This window comes from Watersipora subatra, chromosome 1, assembly GCF_963576615.1.
Source record: "Watersipora subatra chromosome 1, tzWatSuba1.1, whole genome shotgun sequence".
NCBI lineage: Eukaryota > Metazoa > Bryozoa > Gymnolaemata > Cheilostomatida > Watersiporidae > Watersipora > Watersipora subatra.
In genome coordinates this window covers 47,416,173-47,436,370 of record NC_088708.1, presented here as the reverse complement: position 1 = coordinate 47,436,370, position 20,198 = coordinate 47,416,173, and the positions used below count along the sequence as shown (strand labels likewise).

At 36.9% G+C, this 20,198-nt stretch overlaps 1 protein-coding gene across 1 annotated transcript; it reads left to right on the top strand.

The window, feature by feature from the left end:
* The first annotated feature begins 4,637 nt into the window (after positions 1-4,637).
* LOC137410559 (interferon regulatory factor 1-like) lies at positions 4,638-18,033 on the top strand. The gene is made up of 7 exons (XM_068095995.1): positions 4,638-5,040; positions 7,040-7,228; positions 8,847-8,920; positions 12,707-12,983; positions 13,999-14,168; positions 17,258-17,369; positions 17,703-18,033. Exons 1-7 carry the CDS (start codon positions 4,866-4,868, stop codon positions 17,738-17,740), a joined length of 1,035 nt encoding a protein of 344 aa, XP_067952096.1. The 5' UTR covers positions 4,638-4,865; the 3' UTR covers positions 17,741-18,033.
* Positions 18,034-20,198: the final 2,165 nt, after the last annotated feature.

The following is a 20,198-nucleotide window of genomic DNA, read 5'->3' as shown; positions in this document are numbered from 1 at the left end:
ATATATTGAACAATTTATACATTATCTATTATTCATATATATATATATATATGAATAATATATAATTCTATTATATATAATGATACATAATATAATTTATATACAATGTTCATATATACATTATACCGGCTATTATAAATGTTATTTATATCATATATTATTTATATGATATAATATATATATATATATTATTATATCATATAGGCCTATATATATTTATATCATATATATAATATATGATATATTTATATCATATTTTATATATAATATATGATATAAATTATATAAATAATATATGTTTTATATATAATTAATAGATACAAATAATATTAAATTAAGTATTAAATAAATATTAAATAAATAGAGTGTTGGAATAGGTTGAAGTTACTTATCTTTTTCCAAGTTGATGTTTACCTCTGGAGTAGCGATATATTATTTATATCATATATCATATAGGGGAGGCCAGGGCGCTTTGAGACACTGGAAGCATTGGGACAGGGCCAAAATTCAAACTTCAACACTTTGTGTTGTTGTATTTCCACACAACAGAATGAGGAAATGACATCACTGCTCAGCCAGATTAAATTTGCGCACGTTGTATGAAGCAGGAAATTTTGGTGAGTACTTATTCATTTTTCTCTAGTGAAAGTAAATTTTTAAGCTGAGTTGAAATTGTTAATTATGCATGAAAGAAATGCAGAAGTTTATGAAAACATATCATTCTGAATTTCAGCTGGGCACATTAATATTAAATTAGGCTTATAAAGATTTTACATCAAAATAGTTCAAGGCTTTTGATTGCTGTCGGGGCTCTATGGGACAGGATGCATTGGGACATGCCCCAAGGCACCCAACCGTCCCAATGCTCCCCATGAACTATCTTGTTTTTTTTGCATAGTTAGTTTACAATTACCAGAATGCAAGAAAACTTAAATACTGTACTATACACTTTTTCAAGGCCATGCCAGCTTTAGCAATAAGTAACAGGGGTCAGGACTTGCTATTTGATATAAAATGCTTAAACTATATTATAAAGTTTTATTACAGAGACTCATGGCACGCAATCGAAAACTAACCACATGCATTAGTCATACAAATGAGCATATTGCAGCTGCTGTACAACTGTTGTATGATGGACAATCTACGTACATCGGGAGGAGCAGCTACCGACTTTAACTTCAAGAACTTGGCACTTTCGCTTTATATTGCCAAAGCAAAGAGTGCAATTGAACAAGGCCAATCTTCAGAATATGTGCGAAGATAACTGTAGGTTTTAAAGCAACTGGAAATTCGCCATATAACCTGGATGTTTTACAGAAGCAGACTTTTTGGCAGCAAGTGGAACTGACTGAAAGTTTCCAGCGACTGAATCCAACAGCGCAGTGGAAACAATGCCTTTACGGCCAGCTAGTGAGCCAAACATGCCTTTCACTTCGGCGGCTAGCCTACTAGCTAATCGAGATCAATCGATTACACCAGAACAGCTTCGCCCGTTTCCAAAGACACCGACTCGCAAAGGAAACTACAGAAATCGTGACAAATCAGTCATTCTGCTTACTAGTCTAGCTAAAGGATCCGAAGAAGTCAGCATCAACGAAAGATAAAACTTGAGAATCGAAGATGAATCTGATGAAGAATCGAACATTTCATTGGCACAACTGGTTGATGATGATAGCGAGTCTGAGACAGAGAAGTGCAATGAAGAAATAAACCTAGAAAATATTGTAGTGATATTGTAGGGATTTTGTGTTGATACGGTATGCTTCAACAAAGAGATTGGTTCACTATGCTGGAATAATAGAAGAGAGGAATTTACCTGAGAATATCTCAAAGGAGAGGTTCTTAAAAGTACAATCTTGGACGCGATACTTCATAGTTGGTGATGAAAGATGCTATGTCATGACGCCCAAGTCAGCATGATCTTTTCCAGCCTACTAAGTTCAGTGGGACTCAGAGACTAGCAAAACAGTTGTCATTTGGTGTTGATTTAAGTCAATACATTTAGATGGGAACCATATAACTCTAAATGTATCGGCCTCCTTGTACCCATGCAACTTACAGTTTAATACTTTAAATAGAATAAAATATCCCAAATAGACTTGTGATTATTCTTTAGTGCTACTACAGTGTTTAATATATAGTCCCAATGCACCCCGCTACTGTTCCAATGTACCCCGCTACTGTTCCAATGCACCCCGCTACTGTTCCAATGCACCCTGCTACTGTCCCAATGCACCCCGCTACTGACCCAATACACCCCGCTACTGTCCAAATGCACCCCGCTACTGTCCCAATGTACCCCGCTACTGTCCCAATGCACCCCGCTACTGTCCCAATGCACCCCGCTACTGTCCTAACGCACCCCACTACTGTCCCAATGCACACTGGTATCGGGGTGCATTGGGACAGTAGAAAGGTATTAGAAAAATGATGATAAATTCTGAAATATTCATCTTATGGTATTATTATTATAACAAAAGATACTTAACATAACACTTCATAATGACCTTGAGGTTCATCAAAATTGCTACGAAGTAGCCCATTTGAATCAGTTTTGTTTCAATGTGATACCCCTCCCCCCCCCCCCCGCCTTCTTTATATGATATAACAACCATAACATTTAAAACGAGGCCTTTCATATGATCACAAAACATTGAAAAAGTCTATATTTATGCATATTACGAGCATCTTGAGTGAGGGAAGTTTTTATACAATATTTATACATTGCAGTCATACTTCGACTTACGAGCTTAATGCATTCCGAGACTGAGCTCGTATGTTAATTTGCTCGCATGTTGGTGCAATTTATTTATATATAAAACAATTAAATATAAAAAAAAAAACAAAAAACTCAAAACAAGATATTGTTACAGAAAGAACATTTTGGTTATTGTCCTAACTTACCACAAGCTTTTAAAAAGCAACAAATAAAAAATAATGCAAGGAAATGTGATTAATTAAAATGTAAAATTAAATACATACAATAGCAGCTAACGCTAGCATTTGCCAGAGAGGGCGATATTCTAGGAAGTTATAGAGAGTTATCCTTCATTAAAACAGTTGACTTTGATAAATTTGGATTTTATCAAAGTCTTAAAAGACAAAATTAGAAGCAAACCTAAAAGCTTTTTGAGCTTTTAAGAGCTTGTAATCACATTTCCACATATTTTGCACCTTCAACACAACAGAGTAAGACGTGGTGAATCTTTTGATACCAAATAACTGTAATGTGAATTTTGTTGCAAGTCAACATTTAATGTACGACCACTAGCCAACTTGTCCGAATGTTTATAGTTTTGATAGATAGCACCGGCCTTTTCACATAGCATGGTTCAGTTACGCTGTCACCGCCAATTGTTGATCTTTTATCCAATGACTGAGCAGTCTCTCCATCAGCGGTCGTGAAGATCGCTGCGCCGTTTAGAAACTATAGTTAGTCCTTTTGCGAACTAAATAAATGCCCTGAATATAATCCTTCTGTTTGATAATTGTGGATGTATTTCTGTCATATTGCTGAGCTAGCTCAATCACGCATACACATTTCACATATTTTTCAATAATTTTCTGTTTAATAATTGTTACCATTTGCTTTTTCTTTGCATTTCATCTTTCATTTTACTGGCAAACTTTCAGTCTACGCACAGTACTTATAATTCACATAATTCTGCACAGAAAGTCGCACAAAAAAAACACGATACAAAAGTATAACCTGAGCAGTTGAAAAATACAGAGTGGTGCTGTTCTCATAAAACACCTCCGGTATACTTGGCAACTGTCTCACGTGCTCGTATCTCAAACATGGCTCGTATGTTAGTGCTAAAACTTGCTTAAAAGCTGGCTCGTATCTCAAGTTTCTCGTACGTTGGAGCACTCGTAAGTTTAAGTATTACTGTATCTTCTGTAGCTTCTCATTGCATTGCCCTTGTAACTGATGAAATTTCATGCTTTTATTAACCAATTTCCTCCAACTGACCTCTCTTGTCTCTTGTTAGATTCATATTTTCCCCATTACATTTTACAATTGTGCATGTTTTGATATTGAGAGCTAACACACTGTATTGGTCAGTTATTGGACAATGAGATTACATTAATTTACGATTTAATCTGCTGTTAATATTTCCTGGTGTCAACCTTTGTCTGAGCAATTAAGTTGAACCTCAGTTTTGATTGGCAGGTAGGTGCGTACGTACGTTATTGCAAGATCTTTTGACTATCATGTGCAGAACTATTTTCCCAAATCATTCACAACTCCAGTTTTGCTCTGAAGTAGTCATCTGTAGTCAATAAGTCGTGCGTGAACCTAAAATAGCCAATGGGTTCTGTAAAAGGATAAAATAGCCAATGAGAATTTGACCACGAGGTCACTTGTAGGCGCATCAAAACTGCCATCTCTCCTATATGCACGCTGGTATGTTTTGATTAACAAAGGGTCCCTACATGATTGGTCGCCTTAACGCGTTGCTTATTGGACACATTGTATTGTTGTCGACTAGCCTTAACGCGTGTATTCAGTTAGGAAAAGGGGATTCCCCATAGATGATGCCCGGTAGAGGGAAAGACCCTCCTATCAACCAGGAAGTTTTCTGCGCTTAAAAGTTTCAATGAGATTTAATGAGATCATCATTTAGCTTCGAGAGAGGAACGAAGAAAGACAAGCGTTTGATAGTCTTTGCTCTTTACTTCTATTTATTTTTCAAGAGACCGCACAAGATTTGCACAATTATCGGAACCTGACACATGCGAGTAAAGTAATTTGACATCAAAATTCACTAGCATTAGCATTTTCAAATCATTTCTCATAGAAACGAAAGTTTGATGGTATTGGAACTGCAATTGCTCAATTGTGCCAAGAAAGATACACAACTATGCCGCGTATTCGTGATTGGCTCAGAAAGGTAGTGCATGATCCAGCCTACAGGGAGCATATATGGTGGCATGACGAGAAAAGAAGTCTCATAGCAATACACTGGAAGCATGGATCATATGAAGATTATGCTGACCAAGATTCAGCGCTGTTCAGAAAATGGGCTATTGACAATAGTAAGTAGGAACAGCTACTAGACTGTGTCTATGCAATAGTAAACAGGAAAAGCTTTTAGACCGCAAATGTGATGTAGAGATCAATAGTAGAGGGTGAGAGTAACGACACATGAAAACGGTTCCAACTCCTGACATGGCCTTAGAGAGAATATATGGTCCTAGTTACCGAAAAGCTTGTGTACGACAATGATGTATTTCGTGTCAATCCGATTATCATTTGGGTTTGGGTAGGGAGTGCTAGGCTCTCTCTAGTTCCTTGGAGTTGTCAGAATTATGGCTACCTTTTGCAAAAATGACGGTTATCCTTTGACATAGGGTTCCTCAATAAGTGTATAGGATATGTGTTTGGTAAGGTTTGTTTCCATAATGATTGTGATGAAAAAATAGTAATCGTTAGAGGTGAACACTAATCGACTTTTGCGAGCGAACTGCCGAGACAAACTTCCCAAAATGCATTGGACAAGTGAAGGTTGGTACGAGATAGCGAATGATATAGGTATTACGGTTATTAACTTTTATATACATCTTGACTTTCCTCGACAGTTTGGCCACGCGATCGCTGGTGAGTCAACTTCAGTGGAGCACAAGCTAAGGAGCCTTGTGTCGCAATGTTTTGCTGCGTAGAATTTCTGCCAGGGTCGTGAAGCCGATATGGATGGTAGCATTAGGAGTGTTGGATTTTTATGTAGAGAGTGTTTTCTCAACTCTGTCATACAGTTCATCAATAACTTTGTCATATCTTGTGATTTATTATTAGCGTTCATCAGTGAAATACTTACTCTCTCAATGTTTGCCCAGTTTATCAGTGCATGTGCAACCGGGCCCTACTTACAAATCAATTGTGGCCTTTGTTCCATTTCAAAGCCTGTTATTTATACTTTATTGTTCTGGCCTAGTTGTGTAAAACACTGCCAGCCTTCTCTTTGACTGAGCCGTTGTTCCCGGCGATTCAATGGTACACCGCTAGTTAGTATTAAAGCGTCAAAATTGACTGCCATATTTCTAATATTGACATAATCCATGATATACGCACATTCTGTCCTGCATAGGCCTCAGTGTTTAGTTCTAATGGCCCACATATCATGCACTGCTTATCAATCCTTGCTATACAGCTGATGAGATCTACCCAGACGATTACAGGGACTACGAGTATGCCCTTATCAATGTTGACAACGCTGAATAGGTTTACTCACCGCCCCCTTCAGTGAACATTAAAACCGGAAGTTGAAGGAAATAGCCTAAGCATCCTTGTCGGGCTGCGGGATGAGGAAGACAGTTTGGCTCATTTGATCCTTAGGCTAACTATGTAGGTTTATAAAGTAGTTGGCAACACGGTCAGGTCAGCACTTATTGACTTCCAGGTCAGCACTCCCAGGTAACACGAAGACGGTAGTAATTTTGTTCCCCTGACATCAAGGAAAAAACAATAGCTCAACTAGTTAATTCTCTTAACAGCTGCAAAATGAAATTAGGGAAATGATAATTCAGACATGCTTATACAGCAAGTAATTCAGACAGGCTTATACAGCAGGTAATTCAGACATGCTTATACAGCAGGTAATTCAGACAGGCGTATACAGCAGGTAATTCAGACAGGCGTATACAGCAAGTAATTCAGACAGGCTTATACAGCAGGTAATTCAGACATGCTTATACAGCAGGTAATTCAGGCATGATTATACAACTGGTAATTCAGACATACTTATACAGCAGGTAATTCAGATATGCTTATACAGCAGGTAATTCAGACATGCTTATACAGCAGGTAATTCAGGCATGATTATACAACTGGTAATTCAGACATACTTATACAGCAGGTAATTCAGACATGCTTATACAGCAGGTAATTCAGACAGGCGTATACAGCAGGTAATTCAGACATGCTTTTACAGCAGGTAATTCAGATATGCTTATACAGTAGGTAATTCAGACATGTTTATACAGCAGGTAATTCAGATATGCTTTTACAGCTGGTAAATTGTGTGGTACCATTTTACAGATAGATATGATCACAGTGCAGCGGACTCTCGCGACGAGAGAAAACGTTGGAAGACAAACTTTCGAAATGCCCTGCATACTGCCACTAATATTAAAACAAAGAATGAGGGACTTTCAAACAAGCATGATAAAGATGCCTTCAGAGTGTACGAGCTCCTCGAAATACCAGATCCACAGAAAGTTTTCAAAAGTGAGTATGTTTTGACCGAGAATTATCTTATCTTTTTATATGTTGCGCATTCCATGCAGGTATTTTTCTTACAGACTAGTTTCACTTTCTATATAGGCTACACATCACTGATAGAGTAGTTTCACTTTTCATGTATATATCGCTAAAGAGCAGTTTTGCTCTCAATATATGCATCGCTGATGGAGTAGTTTCACTTTCTATATAAACATCCCTGATAGAGATATTTCACTTTCCATGTATGCAATGTTGATGGAGTAGTTTCACTTTCCATGTATATATCGTTATAGAATGGTTTTTCTCTCCATATATGCATTGCTGATGGAGTAGTTTCACTTTCTATATAAACATCGCTGATAAAGCAGTCTCATTTTCCAAGCACACAGCTTACAAAGTAGTTGCACTTGCTTTGGCCAATTTTAACTAAATGTACGAAAATGCAGTGATTGGCTCGTGGCATGCTCTATGTACTGACCCAGCTAAGTTAGGAAATTGCAACTTTTGGGATTATTAAAATATCCAATGCTCATACCAGCAACTATAGGGTGTTCAGCTTTATACGTTCGTTAACAGCAGATACTGCATTTTGTAAATAAAACAATGTTAATCCATTTAACAAAAGTAAATATATTCTATCAATTAAATTACCAAACAGTTGGTTTTTACAAGCAAGTCTGTCGCTCCAATCTGAGTCTGTCACTCCAATCTGAGTCTGTCACTCCAATCTGAGTCTGTCACTCCAATCTGAGTCTGTCACTCCAATCCGAGTCTGTCACTCCAATCTGAGTCTGTCACTTCAATCTGAGTCTGTCACTTCAATCTGAGTCTGTCACTTCAATCTGAGTCTGTCACTCCAATCTGTGTCTGTCACTTCAATCTGAGTCTGTCACTTCAATCCGAGTCTGTCACTCCAATCTGAGTCTGTCACTCCAATCCGAGTCTGTCACTCCAATCTGAGTCTGTCACTTCAATCTGAGGCTGTCACTTCGATCTGAGTCTGTCACTTCAATCTGAGTCTGTCACTTCAATCTGAGTCTGTCACTCCAATCTGAGTCTGTCACTTCAATCTGAGTCTGTCACTTCAATCTGAGTCTGTGTTTCCAATCTGTGATGATGCTGATAGTTTTGTGGCCTTGCAGGATGATTTATTGGGTGTTTTGAAAATGTCTGAAATCATCGTGTGACCACGGTTTTACATCCCATTTATTTAATGCCTGCAGAGTAGTCTCCCTCTCTACTCCTCTGTACTCGTACCCTGTTTGTACTTCCTGTACATTTCTTGTTCTACAAATTACCAAGTTTCATTTCATATTCATCTATGACAAAAAAGTGGTTTCGCTTCCTTCCCAGTTTGAGTAGTTTCAGACCTTCTTTATCAATTATCTACGAGCGCTTTCTTTTCCTACCGGTATACATTTTTGGCTTAAGAGTTAGACTACTCTTACATAGTAGTTTCACTTCCTATATATTTTATGGCTTATGAGTTTGACTACTTTTACGTAGTAGTTTCACTTCCTATATATTTTATGGCTTATGAGTTTGACTACTTTTACGAAGCAGTTTCACTTCCTATATATTTTATGGCTTATGAGTTTGACTACTTTTACCAATACTTTTGCAGAAAAGAAAAGCAATGTTAAAGCTGCCAAAAGCAAACAGAAACCAAGCAATCAAAAACGAGTCTACCACTCTCGGGTAAGCTCGGGTCAACTTAATGGCACGCAAGGTCAAAGTTCTCCTAGCTAGTTTGAGAATGGCATTGAAATAATTACAATAGCTCGTCTTTATCCGAGCATGAACAGCAAGCTTATGTGTATTCAATTTGCAAAAAATGTAGCAGGAACTAAATGTAGGCTGCGTGTACAGTCGATCACTGCTTCTTCAGACATCGCTTCCCTTGGCTTTTATTTGTCTAGACAATGTCTGGGGTCTAGATGACTGTCTGATGCAGCCATGTCTGTCTGAAGAACGACAATTTTGATGGGTGAAAATGTTAACGCACGCGTCGTCTGTAGCTCTTGCGACAGACGACGCGTGCGTGTGAGTTTCCTGCCTGAGAGTTACACTGTTACTTTCGTGCTATTTTTACTGCTATTAATATTACCCTGTACTCTATTCTAGGTATAAACATATTTTACTCCCTCATGCATACTGTACTGCTTTTGCATACTGTATCATGTTCTACCATGCGCATGAGCCAATACAGGCTGTTTAATGTGCTTTACCGTAGGCCTGCAGTACTCAACTTTCATTATCCGGACATTCTCCAGTCTGTATTATTCCAAACAAGCGAGGGTCAGCTGCACTGTTATTCTAGTTACAACTTATCTGATAAAAAGCAAAGCTTATATTCATACCAACTTATAGGACTTCTAATCTTAAAACAATTTTGATAAGCCTGGGCAAAAAAAGTCGATGACAATATTGCGTATTTGACGATGACGAAGTCACCGCTGACACTTAAAGCTGTTGAAAGGATCACACTCTGATCAAACGTAAGACAATCTCAGTTTACATTTAAACAGTGAGAATGTGGAGCTACTAAAGGTCTTGTGGCAGTCAACCGTAGCACAGTGATTCTATTTGCTTTATTATTATTAATTAAACAAAAGTTCTTATTTGCAAAGTGGACCCAGATTGTTTATCACAAGTTATAGATGTGTACTCAAAAGTGATTACCAATCACATTTTCTTTGCCAATTATAGAACAAATATAGAATTTTCATTAGGCAAGGTTAGTCTAATCATTGAACCAGATTATCTGCAAAATCATCTGTAATTTCAGGCATCTATCAAAATAGCTAACTCTCGTGTGTTCAAGCAGTTGGACGACAACTTGGTTTTGTATGTATTTTGTTCTCTCATGCAATGGCCAAGGTGGACAGCTCCTAAAAAGAACCAAAATGTAACTGAATTGCTACAAATAGCAATCAATGATTGGTTCATATGAGCCAATCACAGCTGTTAGCCTTTTGCAAATTTTTAGACCATTTCTAAATATAAATATAGTGATTAATTTTTACCCGTTAATTTTGCCCGTTTATTTTTTACTATTTTTTATACTGCATACTTATCTATAATACCATTGTTTTAAATTGTATTTCATGTAAACAATTGTTCTTGAAAACTGTTCATTTAAAATTTTGGTCAATATACAAAATATGGCTCTATCATGCGGTCCCCCACCACATGTTACCTACTGAGTAGCGGAGTGAGGTATACTGCACAATAGTTTTGGTAATTCACTATAAGTATTAATTTATGTATGATGTAATTTATTGCTAATTTATTTGTTGATTATTAAGTTATTATTAATTATAATTCGATAATTTATTATAAGTATTAATTTATTTATGATTTTATTTATTGCTAATATATTTGTTGATTATTAAGTTATTTATTAATTATAATTCGGTAATCTATTTAACCTTGCTTTGGTAATTCGTTCATCTAAGCGGCTTGCTTATGGTGACCTAAATGTCATGGGGTATCAGCATTCTATTGGGAACCGCCAGCTGTATTACTTGGGCCCAGAAACGGGGCCGCACACAGACAGTAAAGTGATAATGATTGGTTGATAAAACTATTATTTTTTTAAAAATTCAAGACATTGGTCACCAGCTGTTACAGTCTCATCTTGTATTCCTACAAGATATGCAAAGTATCACGTATAAGGGGTATGTATATGGGGTATTTTGAATTATTATAGACATTAATATTTTATGGTAGACCACATGCTGTAGTAGACCCCAAACTATTCCATTTTATCTCATTTTAACAAATGAATTAAGTGCTTCTCTATTTTTTTTACTTTTCCTGTTTTAAAGAAGCGTTTTACTTCCTTTTGTGATTGGATACAGAAGTTATCACTGTGTCCTGACTTCATTACAGATTTATTAAATGTTTAAATGATTGTATTTCTTTAAGAGACCACCATAATCAGATAGCCCAATGTTGCAATACTATTTTTTGTGCATTTTATTTATTTTCTTTATATATGTGCTTTATATATAACTTTTTTTCAAAATAGTCAAACTTGCTTGATAATTCATATTTTTAATATTTTTGTTGTTGTTTTTTTTAAGGTTTTTCTGGTTTATATCTGTTAAAGGTTGCTAGAAGGTGACAAGGATCAGCTATTAACTGTCAGCCGATCCTTGTCACATTCTAATCTTATTGGTTAGTTTTAGAGAAGGAAAAATTTGGTGTCTTATGCTCTTCCAGTGACCAACCCTCCATTCCCTTTTTCCCCCAGCCGCTCTCCATACACACACCCCCAGTAGCCTCTCCAAGAGCCATAGTCTATTGGTCTCAGTTATGCTGTCGGCATCACTAGGTAACAACCGCCTCTCATTCATGTGGGCTTCACTGACTATCTGGGTTATGGCCTCGTGTCAATAATATGCTATTGTTAGAATACGGCCCGGCAAGATAAGTCGAGTTCTAAAAACCTAATCTCGGATAACAGTGCTAAATGAAGATTTTGTGTGCCAATTCCACCTTCAACAGCAAGCATCCAGCTAATCAAGTCGTCAAGGGAGGCATGAGGGCTGCAGCTATCAAAGTTGAGCCTAACTGTCAACAAACTAAACTCAGTGCCAAACAGACAGCAAGTTTTGGCATACATGCTGTTGCTGGCCATTTTGAGCAAGAATTTATATCGTTGTTACGAAGACAACTTGTGGCCGTGTCAATGACCAGGTCTTTGATAGAGCCACTGATTAGGAAGAACGTTCTAGTTTGTCGATTTCAATCTTGAAACATCCTAGCAGTCAGATCACCTCAAACATCAAAAACAATCACAGATGATAGAAAAATAGCGATACTTTCTGATAAAATATACAGTGGAACCTCGGTTCTTGAACATAATCCGTTCCAGAAGGTTGTTTCGAAAACCAAGTTGTTCGAGGTCCGAAACAATTTTTCCTATTAGAATTAATGTATGTAAATTTTAATCCGTTCCAAGTGTACTGTATACTGCATACTATTATAAATAAAAACGGGTAGATACAGATGGTGTTTAATTTAAATAAAAGTTTTTTTATTTATGATAATGAAAAAAGAAAACAAAAAGTAAACATTTCGTATGTTTTGCTATTAAAACATCAAAAACATTAAAGGATAAGATACAATACCAAAAATTGCAGAAATTGATAATAAAACAGCAAAAAATGCAACAGATCCGTTGTATCAAAAATCGGAGCCATGTTAGCGAATGTTTCCGGAGCTGTTTCCGGAGCTGTTCCAAACGTTTAATTCCAATGCGCATGCTCCAGTTTGGTCGAGAACTGAATTTATGTTTGAGATCCGAGACAAACAATCTCAAACTTTTTGGTCAAAAACCAAGTTGGTCGAGAACCGAAGCGTTCGAGAACCAAGGTTCCACTGTACATAAAATTTGTTCAAGTCCGTCTTTGAACTTTCAAAGATTCAGTATAATGACAGTACTAGTTGTTTTTATCCATGAGTTGTCAATTGCAGTTAAACAAGCCAGCAGTCAAACAGGAGCTTAAGGAATCGGAACTGCATTTCACGGAATCCCAAATTCAGGCACAGTACATCGCAGCTGAGGCAGCAAAAGTTATCAATTTTGCCGATAGCCAAAGCCCCATTTATAGAGAAGAAAGCTGTGAAGCCCTCCCTTTCTCTGATGTATCACCGGACGAACTTCCGACCACCATCCATGACTTTAATGAAGAAGACGAAGGAGAGGATGGAGGTTATCATTCATCTGATTCTCTGTCCATCAATTCGCTCGGTAAGTGGCCACTTACTAGGCTAATACACAGCGATATTTTACTTAATCGGCTATAGTTCACTTTATTTACTATATTTTATTGTATTGACAATATTTTAATCAACTAACAAAACAAAAAATCACAAACAAGTCGCAAATTCGAGCTAGGGTGTCGAAGTTTTGAATAATAAATAATAGAGATTTCTGATTGGCTAAACAGAACTGGTCTGTTTTAATTTTTATTTAGTAACTGCACGCCTATTGAAGTGGTCATACAGTCTAACATTGGCTTGAAATCACCTGTACAGATGAATTTCTCGGTTTTTTAACATGAAATTTGAACTATTTTTTGTTTTGATATGACGAGCATTTTCCAAAATATGACATCCAAACACTATAGTTTTGTCTGGGAGGGCAAACAATCCAGAGACCCCATGCCGATATACTTGTAGCCATATTTTATTTAAGTTTCCCCTGCCGATGTAAAACATTTCTGCTAGGTCAGATTCAAGTATCCATCTATAAGGAAAGTCATTTTAGATAGGTTGACTTCTCGATGACCTTGAACTAAAATGCAATGGAATCGACACAAATGACTGGTATTGACTCCAGATATTGGGTTCATTCAAATGCTTCATAATCGTTTGTGTCAATGTAAAATCTACAAAAAATGCTTACAAATTCTCCTTTGCAAACATTTTAGAATCAAGAATTTTAGAATCGACCCCTTTAGAGTGCGTCTTTGAAATTTAGTTTGGTAAAATAATTTAGTTTAATAGATGTCGTCCAATTTTATTCTTGTCTATACGATTGGTGGGAGTTTGTCACAAAAACATGAGCGATGCAATCCCAAACAGTGAGCACAGCGTTAATATATCATCCAATCCAGGCCTTTAATTTAATCTAAAAGAATTTTAAGATGACGATAAGCATCTCTTCATTCATGCCGACTAGTACTGCGCTTGCCACTAGTCAATATAGCTGATAATTTTGGTTTCACATTATCACAAAATCAGTCAGTAGTTTCTCTCAATAGATTCCAACTCTCTTTCACTGATCACTGACGAAGAATATATCAAACAAAGTCCACCGGAAAGCTTTCTCAGCCTGCCCTACTCAGTTGGCCCATTGCCAAATGCCCACCGCACTGTATCGATGGCTGACGATGATTTCATTGATTATACCCCATTTGACATGGATGACCCTGTAAGTATTTTCTTGTTAGTCTAAAGGGTTTGCTAAACAAGGCAGCCCTAATAATCCAGTCCAGAATATATGTAGCAATAATCCATAATCCATAACGCAAATTTTATCGACAAAGGTTCGATACATGAGAAAACTGATACAATACAGCCAAGGGCTATCATTGCGCCAGCAAAGCTCGACATAATTTGAATTGATAAAATTCGGCAAAGGATTCCCCTAAAAGTAACGGGTCTAAAAGTATCGGCCCTGAAGGTATCGACCTTGAAAGTTTCAGCCTTGAAAAAGCGACTTTATTGTGCCAAAAGATAGCCATAACACCACAAAGCAATAATTGTGACTAAAAATTTGCAGACGCCGTGGCTGAATCATCTGTTACTAACCTTGACACTTGACCTTGACACATCGTTTTTATAACTGCTACAGTTATTACTTTGGCATTCACCAACACACGTAATAAGACATAGTCAACTGGATTAAAAAAAGATCGATTGTGGGAGGTATAAAGGACCAACTAACACGTATCGCAAATTTGCATTTTTGCCATAGCGATCTTTTAGAAGATTAATCAAATTTGTGTCATGGACGATGGCTTGGTGATGCTAAAGCAATTCGAGTAGCATTCTCAAACAATCCTAATACAATCCTAACAACTAATACATGATAGAAAGGATATTAGAAGGTTTTAGGCAACTAGTAAAGCTAATATCATAGAGCATGTCATTGCTGCCTTGCACTGTATGAAAGAGTGTGATGCCAAAAACAAAATAAAAATATCACATTTGGTAACTAAAATATGTTGATAGGAAGTTTATATTCATTCATCCTACTTGCATTCCAAATTTTTCAAATTCGTCAGCAAGCTATTCTCTCAATCAGCTTTTGTTTACCACCCAGTGGCTTTGATACTGCGCAGAGACTATCGCAAAAAGCATGCTGTATACTTTATATTTCCTGGTATGTCACAACAGTTTTAACATGCATAAACAGTCATATGGAATGAGTGCAAAGCTGTAAATTACAAACTGCTGCCAAACTAGTCAAAGGAAGTAATCGAATTTGTGTTGCCAAAAGTGAAGCCATGTATGACAGCTGTCAAGATCTGAAAATGAAAAGCATGTCACATGCAGATATCCAGAAAAATAGTAGGATGCCCCCTTGTCTAAACTATGTTGGTAAAACTATGCAGACATTTGAAAATGTGCCAACATCTTTGATAGAGCACCAAATCATGTTGTAGCTCCATCTACTGTCAGTCATGTACACAAACGCTTCCAGATAGCTGGTACCCGAGTTGTCCGCAGACTCTAGTTTTTGTTTTATCATTGGCTCAATCCAGTGTCAGGCTGCGCAATAGATTTCTGTTTATCTTTTCATCATGGTGTATTTAGCTTAAGCAGAAATTTGCGTTAAACATGTCATTTGTATAAACATGTCAGAATTATACCATTCTAACAGACTTCAGTCAGAAGATAACAAAAGTTTATTAAACGATTTTATCATAGATTTTTCTCTAAATACCCCGGAAACATAATCAAACTGGTTTCATGAAATTTGAGAAGTATGTTTTCTTGGACTAGTTAATCTTTTCGTTCCTTTTTAATAAAGGAAAAAATGAAGCTTCGATTCCTGTCAATCGAATTGAGTGATGACTATTCTCCTAAAGGTGAGAATTCAAATGTTACATGTTCACATACAGTAAATGTCTGGCAGTTCTATCGAATCAGGTTCTTGGTATTTTTTAACTCTTATTGATGAAAATTCAAGATTAAAATCGATAAAACTTGATCGCGATTAAAATGTTCAGGTCAAGCAAAAGTGCGAATATGACATTTATAGTTGCAAAGAGACTGACAGAATTGAGACGCGTAACTTGAACACAATAGCTGATATCAACGACAGCAACTAGTGACATCGTTTCCCACATATTTTCTCTTCTGATCGTTTGAACAATGATTAAGTTTTGTCGATTTTAATCTTGAAACTAACTAGCATTCAGATCACCTCAAACATCAAAAACAATCGCAAATGATAGAAAAATACTGATACTTTTTAATAGTCTGCTTAATTTTGTGTAAATTCATTTTTAATATGCTCGGAAAAGTTTGTTTTTACGATAATGGGTTTAAATGTAGTCAAGGTTTTCCTGGACATCAAAAATGTTTGTACTTGACGACTTGAATCGCCTTTTAAAACTGTAATTCAACATCAAACGCCCTTTTGCGGTAAAGTCGTTACTACAAATTACTTGTGGTGATGAAATACCTTTTTAACCGGGCCATTGGTGTGTGATTTGATTTCCATGATAGTAAATTAGATTTCTGTATGGTAAATCGATGTTTTAGGAAGCATTACATAATTTTTAAGCAGTTGAAAATCGCAATTCGTTCACAATTAAAGTTAAACGAATTTGAGTTTCTGTGCAATTTACTTCTGGCAGCAAGTGGGTTAAATTGGTCATTTGACTCGGCTGTTAACAATTTGGAAAAATAAAATTACTTAAATGTACTTACATGTATGTACTTACACGTATGTACTTACACGTATGTACTTACACGTATGTACTTACACGTATGTACTTACACGTATGTACTTACACGTATGTACTTACACGTATGTACTTACACGTATGTACATACATGTATGTACTTACACGTGTGTACTCACATGTATGTACTTACATGTATGCATTGAAAGAAGCATAGGTCATATTTTACGAAGAATTTGACAGACTTCCAACTACTGAAGCGTAAACTAAATTTAGTCTCTCTATTAATAGAAATAGACTGCGTCAAATTGCTTAACAGACTGTCTTCAATTGTAAGTAGACCCATATACATATAGAATAAGGCTATAGTTACAAGTTGCAGCATGTATCTTATGCGTTAAGTACATTTGAAGGGACTCACTAGTGTGACAAGCCTCAAAGAGTCTCATGGTCGCAAATACTTGCCAAACCTTCTTGAATACGCTCAACCTTGCTGGCTAAGATGACCTTTTGCTGGGCGAGTTGACTCCTTGCTAGGATAGTTGACCTCTTGCTATGGCTTCAGTACATATAGTGGAGAAAACACGCTGTAATTTTTTTGCAGATGTGTTTCTATGACAATCAAAGGTCATATGAGATCTCAACTACCGAAAATGCAAGCACCGAATTATACAGGACTCCTGAATCCACATACCAAATATATACGGGCCAGCCTGGTAAGAAATAACTCTAACTTTCACACGGCGAGGTTATGAAGGCAGTTGACAAGGCTGAAGGCCTTGCCAAATATATTGATTTGTCATACTGAATCAATCATTTTATGCGTGATTATTTCATTATCGTAGCTGGCCTTTCGATGAGGTGAAGCGAATGGCTTGCAGCAACTCAATGTGAAACGTGTATCTGTTTAACTTCATCGCTCCAAAGCGCTTAACGTTTGGCTGTTGTCTCCTCTGTTACTTTTAAGCGCTATCTTATTTTAGTCTCCGCTTTACTCCTATATTATATATATTATATAATATATATATATTATACATCATATATTTTAGATGATGGGCAACCAGACTTCTCATATCTCAACCTCTAACCCGGTCTAAATCGTGTGTAAAACTTATGCTATGTACATTAGAACCTTAACTAGTGAATGGCTAACAGTATTATTGTTATTATTTTATATACATATATATTTTTAGTTATTCACTACTCGCTGTCATCAATCAAAATTTATTATTATTTTGCTGTTCTGCTGACTCAAAATAGTGTAGTAGTGTCATTGGTTTTAATATCTATTCTGTTTATTTGATTTTATAATCAAAATTTTATTTTTTATGAAAATATTGGACAGGAATCAAATAAAACTGCTTCTGAAGCTTTGTCAAACAGCTGACTGACTACGCGGTGAATAATTCTCTTGGTTTTCCAATGCTTTTCATCATGGGAAACTTGGGAACTTTTGACTTTTCCCCTTCATCATAGCGGAAAACACATTTCCCATAATATTAATTAATGCAAATACCGTGACAAAGTCGTAAAGTAAAATCCAGTAGATGCACCATTGTAATGAGACTAGTCAACAACTAGGAAATTCCAAGCTGACTCATCATCACCCACTCGCATGACTCACTAACGCGAACGGTTTTCCCCCGGTTCACTGCAAATGAACACAACAGGAAGACTGAACAGCCTCGGCATATATTCTGACAAGTATTTTAATGATATGATGCTATGTACAAGCAAGTTACTAGCTTCTGACCGCTTCAATGTCATTAACTATCAAGATAGAAAACTGGCTCACTGCTAACATTGCAGCTTATTACTGGCTAATGATGGCAATAGTTTTTGCTTAATCCTGATTAAAATCAGAAATTTCAACTCTTGCAGCAACGCCTAATTTTATCCCAGACTTTTCACAATAACACATCTTTGCGTTATTGTGTCAAAAATAAAATACTTGCTCAATTGATCTAAGATTTTGGTAAAATTTGTATAGCATTGATACTATACAGCAATCATTACTTCTAAAAAAATTGCTATCCTCGAAGTCTTGGCACTGCGAGTCTCTCAAATACTATCAAATCTAGCCTTAGTTTTCTGGTAGTAACACTGTTAACCTTATGCGCCAGAATACGATTCAGCTATAACAATTTTTCATGCAGTGATAATGATACATCCCAATATGGCACTGCGATGTCAGTGTAGAAAGAGAAGTTCTGATCTCATTCTGTTTTATTCAGCGTTGCTGTTTGAAACACCCGTGCGACGCGCCATCTTTGTGCCATAGAAACGGCTTTAGTGACCAATGGCGTCCCAATTGTGCGTACATATAAATCATGTTTTCCGTTGCTTCATATGCAGACAGACATATGCCTTGATATAAGGCGTCAGGCATCCATCGGGCTATTATAGCGCCCTATGGAAACATGATCTGCCTGTCAGCCCAGTGTTGCGCTTTGGCACTGGTGTACATGGTGTCGCCACACGCTATACGAAAATTAGGATTAGTAATAATTAGGGTTATAATGAGTCGAGGAGGTTTATTGGACCCCCTTGTGTTTACCAACATTCGAAAATCAATACACGCGTGTTAAAAATTAGTCTACTGACACTGTCGAGTTTCATAAAAGAACCTTTCAAATTAATGTGTGCGAAGTCGCCGTACTAGTAGGACAAACTTTCTTATCAATTGTGATATTAAAGCTATCATTATTTTACGGAGTGGCATGGGCTGTACAGCGTACCTTCCGGAAAAGTTATGCCAACAGCGGACGGCTTGCTTCACCCTGTCATCAACTAAAGCTTGATCATGAAAGTCATTAGGCTGGTGGAAAGCCATGAAATGATCTGCTCTATCAACAGCATGTCATCTCATAGTGTTCCAGAAACTAAGCCTTCAGGGATGCAAGTTTCCAGTTCTCAATAACACCAGAGCAGTTAGCGTTTGAACGCCTGGCAGCATATAACTGTGGTTTACAAAGCCGTTGCTTGACAATGATGTGGACAATAACGCACAAGCTCTGATGTTAGCAGTTATTATAGCACCTTCGGCATCACTCATGTCTCCATGGCTCATTATGTCAGCATCAACCATGCTTGCCATTATTAATTACAATAAAAGGATATATAAACTTATGCATTAGCGCACAACATTTTTAACAATACATGGCTAGTGATGGCACTATAAAACAAAGAAAACAACTGTGCTGCCGCGAGAGCATTGCCACAATGCTGCCTGCAAGACAGCAGATGGTCGGACGCATCGAGCATGAAAATACATTGTGCTTCGAATGCCGATGTCAACCTAGGGAGATGAGGACAAGTGAGGGCGTTGCCTCACTTTTATGATTAAGATGTTGGCATATCACCCTATAAACCTCGATGAGCAGATAATAACTGGCCCTAGAAAGTACAGCTGAGTATTTGAGCTAGGCACTAAGCGCCTTATGAGAATCAAGACTAATGCATTGTACTGTACGTTAGCTGAGAGCGATCAGCTTCTGATGTGAGTACTGTAATGGACAATGCTAGCACTGCATTCACTAGGCTGG

Coding starts and splice junctions, on each gene's coding strand:
- LOC137410559 (XM_068095995.1), top strand. CDS start 4,866: ATGCCGCGTATTCGTGATTGGCTCAGAAAGGTAGTGCATGATCCAGCC. Junction 8,921..12,706: donor AACGAGTCTACCACTCTCGG/GTAAGCTCGGGT, acceptor TGTCAATTGCAG/TTAAACAAGCCAGCAGTCAA. Junction 17,370..17,702: donor AATATATACGGGCCAGCCTG/GTAAGAAATAAC, acceptor CATATATTTTAG/ATGATGGGCAACCAGACTTC.